Source organism: Rhineura floridana, chromosome 5, assembly GCF_030035675.1.
Source record: "Rhineura floridana isolate rRhiFlo1 chromosome 5, rRhiFlo1.hap2, whole genome shotgun sequence".
Taxonomy (NCBI): domain Eukaryota; kingdom Metazoa; phylum Chordata; class Lepidosauria; order Squamata; family Rhineuridae; genus Rhineura; species Rhineura floridana.
The window spans coordinates 105,035,889-105,044,528 of record NC_084484.1 but is presented as its reverse complement, the minus strand read 5'-3'; the positions used below and the strand labels follow the sequence as shown (position 1 = coordinate 105,044,528).

The following is an 8,640-nucleotide window of genomic DNA, read 5'->3' as shown; positions in this document are numbered from 1 at the left end:
CAATCAGCAGCAGTGACCCAGCAATGGTTGTTGTTATGTGCCTTCAAGTTGATTCCGACTTATGGTGACCCTGTGAATCAGTGACATCCAATAGCATCTGTTATAAACCACCCTGTTCAGATCTTGTAGAGAGCCAGTGTGGTGTAGTGGTTAAGGTGTTGGACTATGACCTGGGAGACCAGGGTTTGAATCCCCACATAGCCATGAAGCCCACTGGGTGACCTTGGGCCAGTCACTGCCTCTCAGCGTCATGAAAACCCTATTCATAGGGTCACCATAAGTCGGAATCGACTTGAAGGCAGTACATTTACATTTTATTTTCAGATCTTGTAAGTTCAGGTCTGTGACTTCCTTTATGGAATCAATCCATCTCTTGTTTGGCCTTCCTCTTTTTCTACTCCCTTCTGTTTTTCCAAGCATTATGGTCTTTTCTAGTGAATCAGGTCTTCTCATGATGTGTCCAAAGTATGATAACCTCAGTTTCATCATTTTAGCTTCTAGTGATAGTTCTGGTTTAATTTGTTCTGACACCCAATTTGTCTTTTTCGCAGTCCATGTAATCCGCAAAGCTCTCCTCCAACACCACATTTCAAATGAGTTGATTTTTCTCTTATCTGCTTTTTTCACTGTCCAACTTTCACATTCATACATAAAGATCAGGAATACCATCGTCTGAATGATCCTGACTTTAGTGTTCAGTGATACATCTTTGCATTTGAGGACCTTTTCTAGTTCTCTCATAGCTGCCCTCCCCAGTCCTAGCCTTCTTCTGATTTCTTGACTATTCTCTCCCTTTTGGTTAAGGACTATGTGAAGGTATTGCTAATCCTTGACAAGTTCAATGTCCTCATTGTCAACTTTAAAGTTACATAAATCTTTTGTTGTCATTACTTTAGTCTTCTTGACATTCAGCTGTAGTACTGCTTTTGTCCTTTCTTCTTTAATTTTCATCAGCATTCATTTCAAATCATTACTGGTTTCTGCTAGTAGTATGGTATTGTCTACATATCTTAAATTATTGATATTTCTCCCTCCAGTTTTCACACCTCCTTCATCTTGGTCCAATCCTGCTTTCCATATGATATGTTCTGCATATAGATTAAACAAATAGGGTGATAAAACATATTCCTATCTCACACCCTTTCCAATGGGGAACCAATCAGTTTCTCCATATTCTGTCCTTATAGTAGCCTCTTGTCCAGAGTATAGGTTGTGCATCAGGATAATCAGACGTTGTGGTATCCCCATTTCTTTTCAAGCATTCCATAGTTTTTCATGATCTAAACAATCAAAGGCTTTGCTGTAATCTATAAAGCACAGCGTGATTTTCTTCTGAAATTTCTTGGTCAGTTCCATTATCCAGCGCATGTTTGCAATATGATCTCTGGTACCTCTTCCCTTTCTAAATCCAGCTTGAATATCTGGCATTTCTTGCTCCATATATGGTAAGAGCCTTTGTTGTAGAATCTTGAGGATTACTTTACTTGCCTGGGATATTAAGGTAATAGTTTGATAATTACTGCATTCCCTGGGATCCCCTTTCTTTGGAATTGGGATGTATATTTAATGCTTCCAGCAGGGCTGGCTCTAAAGGGCAGCTAGGTGGGGTCCCCGCCGAGGGCCCCTGGGGCTACAAGGGCCCCAAGGTGCCCCTCCACTTCGCTTTGGTGATCCACAGAGCTTCCAAGCTAGCCGCCATTCCCTCGCTCCACCTACCTTTCTCTGCTGACTTCATTTGTGGCTGCCATTAACCAAGATGGCGGCTGAGGTTTCCCTAAGTTGCTGATGCTCCTGCCACCATCTTTGTTGATGGCAGAGATGCACGTGCATAGCACGCATGAGTGCCATCAAGATGGCAGCGGAGGCTTCAGCCCCTTAGGGAAACCTTGGCTGCCATCTTGGTTAATGGTAGTGCTGCGCGCACAGCCCATATAACTGCAAACGACAGGAGACAGGTAGATGGGGCACACGTGCAGCTGCACATGCATGTGTGAGTGCACATGCCAGGGCCCTGGGCAAGCTGGTGCCCAAGGGCCTCAGCATGCCTGGGGCCAGCCCTGGCTTCCTGTCTGTGGGCCATTGTTTTATTTTTCATATTTGTTGACAAATTTTGGCAAAATTTGGACAGATTCAGTCTCAGTAACTTGTAGCAACTCTATTGGTATGCCATCTGGTCCTGGTGATTTGTTTCCTCCAAGTATTTTAAGAGCAGCTTTCATTTCACATTCTAAAATTTCTGGTTCTTCATCATACAGTTCCTCTGTGAATGAATCTGTCATCCTTGCATCTCTTTTATATAGTTCTTCAGTGTATTGCTTCCATCTTCCTTTTATCTGTCAGTCAGTGTGTTTCCCTATTGATTATTCAGCATCCCTACTCTTTGTTTAAATTTCCCTTTCATTTCTCTACAGCTATGCCCTTTTACAGGATAGTTCATTCCTCCCCTCCCCATCTTTTGGGTCTCCTCCCCCACAGTTGGTAGGCATCCGGTTCCTTCCTACTGAGCTGATCTTGGGTTCCCACCAACACCACTACTTAGGATTTTTCCCCCCTAAAGATTTTCTGTAACTTGTGCAAACCATTTTGGCTACATGAGGATTGGAAAATGTGTTTGCCTTGAATATATAGGACATTATTACATTGCATGTCCACTTCTTTCATTGGCACAACACTTTTTCTTGTAAGTGGTTTCAGAATTACTATCTTTGTGAGCTGTAAGTGAGACCATCCATGTTCAAGAAAAAAGCGATTTATTAGTAGTGGATTCTTGCTTCCCTGCTACTTTGGAGCATGACTAGACTATTGTTCTGCGGGGGGGGATGTCAATATGTTCAAAATCTAATATAATATTTTATGGTTGGTTTTATTGGTTTTATATTCTCTTTCTGATAATATAAACAATCTTCTACAATTTGCAAACACTACTCTTTTTTAAACATATGGATTCTAGTTAAGCATATTATATATTCACATCCTTAATGCCAAAGAAAATACTAAGCAACTGAAAATACTTAGCAGAAAATATAGTGTATGTAAAGTTGCCTACCATGCCATTCAGTTTTATTGTTACTGAAATGTTACACCCAAGAGAACTTCTGCAATTTATATCATTGAAATGAAGAGACATAAGCAGACCTCAGATAAAGAGAGCTGCCAAGAACCAGTTGCCGGAAGCCTCAGGAGGGGAGAGTGTTCTTGCACTCGGGTCCTGCTTGCGGGCTTCCCCCAGGCACCTGGTTGGCCACTGTGAGAACAGGATGCTGGACTAGATGGGCCACTGGCCTGATCCAGCAGGCTCTTCTTATGTTCTTATGTTCTTAAGAAAAAGAAGATTCTGAAATGGTACATCTTAGTATATTGGCCAACAACTTGCAACCCCAGTCATGCAAGTTTGGATATCTGCCGCATTGGCTACTTATTTGCATTGACTGACTCTGGCTGCAATCCTGTATTCACTCCCCTTGGACTAAGTCCCACTGAATTCAATGGGGCTTACTTCTTAATAGACATATAGAGTGGATTGCACTGATAAAGAAGGTATAGTCCACCTTTCAGTTCAAAATATTTTCAATTCAGCTTCCAGCATAAACAACTGAGGAATCCAGCAGGTTCAGGCCCCCAAAGTGGTGAACAAAACATAAAACATATTACCAAAAAAAATTACATAAGAAATAACCAGTAAAAAATATACAGTAAAAATACAATGCAACAAAAACAATGCAAATACAATACAAGAAGAACAATGCAACAAGGACAGAGGAAAAAATGTCTCCTCTCTCTTCCACGGCGGCGGCTCGGTACTGCTCGAGAGGAGGTACTCAGCGAAGAGCTCGGTGTTGCTCGGATAGTAAGATATGGGGTAACGGATGGCCAGTGTTGGATTTACGCACAAGCTAAGTAAGCTGCTTCTTAGGGTATCAGAGTATCAGAAGCCCTGGTGGCTCAGGAAAAGCAGGGGTCCTTGAAGACTGCCCACAATTGTGGCTGGAGCCTCTTGCATCAGCCGCCCTTGCCGTTGAGGGGGGAGCCATTGGCAGCGGAGGAGGAGGAGGCACCGATGGCACCCACGTACTCGATGCCCAGGTGCTTGGCGGCCAGCTCATTGTCATTGTTGGGTTTGGGGGGTGGCTTGCCGGTGATGAGGTCGGGCACCTCGAAGATGTCTAGCGCCTCCTCGGCATCACGGTGCTGCTGGTTGGTCATCCAGCAGCAGGGCTCCACATCGGTCTCATCCTTAACTGGTACGGAGACTCAGTGCATTTTCTTGAGAGGGCAGTTACTTCCCCGGGTGTAGGGCTAACGCCGCAATATTCAACCAAAGGAAAAACTTCAGAGCTTGGCTGCTGAGCCTGAAATGAGGTATATCCCAGATATAAAAATCTCATTCCCAATGCATTTTGAGCAAAGAGGAATTTCTTCAGGAGAAGTACAGGACTTCTTCATTTTGAGCAAAGGGCTCTTCTCCCCTTCATCCCTTGCGTTATGTAATATCTTACCTGGTGAAGAGTTCTGTAGAACACACTTGTGACAATTTATAGAGATAAGCTGCTGACTTCTTCAGCAGAAACTAATGGTTTCCAGCATAAACATATAATAATGATGATGACACTGTAATCCCAACAATATCATTATGATGCATGATCAATAAAAACGGAAAACAAATAACATCTGCAAAATACTCATCTTATTGTTTCACTAAAAGCCTGGGCAAATAAAAGTTTTGACCTGTCCACAGGGGTTTAGCCATCCAGGGTCTTTTTGGGGATCAGGGTCCCAGCCAGGTTCCTATGTCTCCAGTGACCCAAGAGCCAATCAGCATTGCAGGGAAGTGTGTTAGTCACTGAGAAGAATCTTCTAAATTGCTTTCTTGTCATTTCCTGCTAGTTGGAGCCAATTAGAGTGAAAGGACACTCCCTTTTCACACTGATTGGCTCCTGTTGTGGGAGAAGGTTGTTTTTACATATTTTTAAGATGCTTTATTTTAATATGTTTTAACGTATTTTGTTTTTAAGATGTTTTAAAGTGCTTTTAGTGTTTTTGTTTGCTGCCCTGGGCTCTTTCTGGGAGGAATATAAATTAAATAAATACAGTAAGTCCATGGCCTGGAAGTAGCCCACCAATGCTCTAGTGAGTAGAACTTTCTGCCTACTTCAAAGGCCAATTACGGTTGTAAGCCAGACAGTGGAAGAATCCTACAGTAAGGGCATATGAAGAACAGACCCCTGTTGTAGCAAAAAGAGAAAAAAATCTTGTAAGGGTCTAGGGGAGAGTAGTTGTGGAATGTTTCATCACAGCAGAACTGTATTTTTCATGTGAATAACACCTGCAGGTCTGACACAATCCTGTTACATAGTTGCTTACTCACAGAGAGGCACAACTGATATGCTATCTGCTTTGTGTTATCTGATTACCTGCATTTCATTCAGGTGTCAGATCCATAGCACGTCGTTTTTCATTGACAAACGTGCTTTAGTGGGAAATGAATAACTACTATTTTGCTTGGATGAGCAGAGAAAATTTTCATAGTGAGAATGTACTGGAAAATAAAGTGAGAGTGTTTAAAAATTAATTTTGCTGGCACTTAAAATTAAAAAGGTGGCAGAGCAGCTTTTAAACTGACTGAGGGGGGAAACCTGACAGGAGCTGAGAAAGGTCCAGTTCGGAATAAACCTCCCCCCTGGGATAAAATCCAAAGAAATGATGAAATTTTAAAAGGGGTAGGCCTAGAAGTAGGCATTGTGAGAGCAGGGGCACAGGATATAAATTCAGAAGAGCAAAATTACCACAGGCCTAACCACAAGTGCCAAAGACACTTGAAGAGAGACACTGCTTACAAGTGCCTGTACGCTAATGCTAGGAGCCTCCGAACCAAGATGGGAGAACTGGAGTGCTTGGTCTTAGAGGAGAGCATTGATATAGTGAGCATAACGGAGACCTGGTGGAATGGAGAAAACCAGTGGGATACGGTTATCCCTGGATATAAACTATATCGGAAGGACAGGGAAGGACGTATTGGTGGCGGAGTCGCTCTATATGTGAAAGAAGGCATTGAATCCAGCAAGCTCGAAACCCCAAAAGAGGCAGACTCCTCCACAGAATCGTTGTGGGTGGTGATACCATGCCCCAGGAGGGACTTAATACTGGGAACGATCTATCGTCCCCCTGATCAAAATGCTCAGGGAGACCTTGAGATGAGATATGAAATTGAGGAAGCATCCAAACTAGGAAATGTGGTAGTAATGGGTGACTTCAACTACCCGGACATAGACTGGCTGCATATGTGTTCCAGTCATGACAAAGAAGCAAAGTTTCTAGATATTCTAAATGACTATTCCCTAGACCAGTTGGTCATGGAACCAACCAGAGGGACGGCAACCCTGGACTTAATCCTCAGTGGGGACCGGGACCTGGTGCGAGACGTAAGTGTTGTTGAACCGATTGGGAGCAGTGACCACAGTGCTATTAAATTAAACATACATGTAACTGGCCAATTGCCAAGAAAATCCAACACGGTCACATTTGACTTCATAAGAGGAAACTTCACAAAAATTGGTAAAAAGAAAGCTGAAAAACAAAGTCCAGAGGGTCACATCACTCGAAAATGCTTGGAAGTTGTTTAAAAACACTATATTAGAAGCTCAACTGGAGTGCATACCGCAGATCAGAAAAGGTACCGCCAGGGCCAAAAAGATGCCAGCATGGTTAACGAGCAAAGTCAAGGAAGCTCTTAGAGGCAAAATGTCTTCCTTCAAAAAATGGAAGTCTTGTCCGAATGAAGAAAATAAAAAAGAACACAAACTCTGGCAAAAGAAATGCAAGAAGACAATAAGGGATGCTAAAAAAGAATTTGAGGAGCACATTGCTAAGAACATAAAAACCAACAACAAAAAATTCTATAAATACATTCAAAGCAGGAGACCATCTAGGGAGACGATTGGACCCTTGGATGATAAGGGAGTCAAAGGTGTACTAAAGAACGATAAGGAGATTGCAGAGAAGCTAAATGAATTCTTTGCATCTGTCTTCACAGTGGAAGATATAGGGCAGATCCCTGAACCTGAACTAACTTTTGCAGGAAGGGATTCTGAGGAACTGAGACAAATAGTGGTAACGAGAGAGGAAGTTCTAAGCTTAATGGACAATATAAAAACTGACAAATCACCAGGCCCGGATGGCATCCACCCGAGAGTTCTCAAAGAACTCAAATGTGAAATTGCTGATCTGCTAACTAAAATATGTAACTTGTCCCTCGGGTCCTCCTCCATGCCTGAGGACTGGAAAGTGGCAAATGTAATGCCAATCTTCAAAAAGGGATCCAGAGGGGATCCCGGAAATTACAGGCCAGTTAGCTTAACTTCTGTCCTTGGAAAACTGGTAGAAAGTATGATTAAAGCTAGATTAACTAAGCACATAGAAGAACAAGCCTTGCTGAAGCAGAGCCAGCATGGCTTCTGCAAGGGAAAGTCCTGTCTCAGTAACCTATTAGAATTCTTTGAGAGTGTCAACAAGCATATAGATAGAGGTGATCCAGTGGACATAGTGTACTTAGACTTTCAAAAAGCGTTTGACAAGGTACCTCACCAAAGGCTTCTGAGGAAGCTTAGCAGTCATGGAATAAGAGGAGAGGTCCTCTTGTGGATAAGGAATTGGTTAAGAAGCAGAAAGCAGAGAGTAGGAATAAACGGACAGTTCTCCCAATGGAGGGCTGTAGAAAGTGGAGTCCCTCAAGGATCGGTATTGGGACCTGTACTTTTCAACTTGTTCATTAATGACCTAGAATTAGGAGTGAGCAGTGAAGTGGCCAAGTTTGCTGATGACACTAAATTGTTCAGGGTTGTTAAAACAAAAAGGGATTGCGAAGAGCTCCAAAAAGACCTCTCCAAACTGAGTGAATGGGCAGAAAAATGGCAAATGCAATTCAATATAAACAAGTGTAAAATTATGCATATTGGAGCAAAAAATCTTAATTTCACATATACGCTCATGGGGTCTGAACGGGCGGTGACCGACCAGGAGAGAGACCTCGGGGTTGTAGTGGACAGCACGATGAAAATGTCGACCCAGTGTGCGGCAGCTGTGAAAAAGGCAAATTCCATGCTAGCGATAATTAGGAAAGGTATTGAAAATAAAACAGCCGATATCATAATGCCGTTGTATAAATCTATGGTGCGGCCGCATTTGGAATACTGTGTATAGTTCTGGTCGCCTCATCTCAAAAAGGATATTATAGAGTTGGAAAAGGTTCAGAAGAGGGCAACCAGAATGATCAAGGGGATGGAGCGACTCCCTTACGAGGAAAGGTTGCAGCATTTGGGGCTTTTTAGTTTAGAGAAAAGGCGGGTCAGAGGAGACATGATAGAAGTGTATAAAATTATGCATGGCATTGAGAAAGTGGATAGAGAAAAGTTCTTCTCCCTCTCTCATAATACTAGAACTCGTGGACATTCAAAGAAGCTGAATGTTGGAAGATTCAGGACAGACAAAAGGAAGTACTTCTTTACTCAGCGCATAGTTAAACTATGGAATTTGCTCCCACAAGATGCAGTAATGGCCACCAACTTGGACGGCTTTAAAAGAAGATTAGACAAATTCATGGAGGACAGGGCTATCAATGGCTACTAGCCATGATGGCTGTGCTCT

General features: G+C 42.7%; 1 protein-coding gene across 1 annotated transcript in view; it reads right to left on the bottom strand.

Moving 5' to 3' along the window:
- Positions 1-3,999: 3,999 nt before the first annotated feature.
- Positions 4,000-8,640, bottom strand: part of LOC133386088 (uncharacterized) — a 32,672-nt gene continuing 28,031 nt past the window's right edge. The window contains exon 4 of the mRNA XM_061629709.1: positions 4,000-4,238. Coding sequence (XP_061485693.1) covers positions 4,000-4,238 — 239 coding nt within the window. The remainder of the gene's footprint in view (positions 4,239-8,640) is intronic.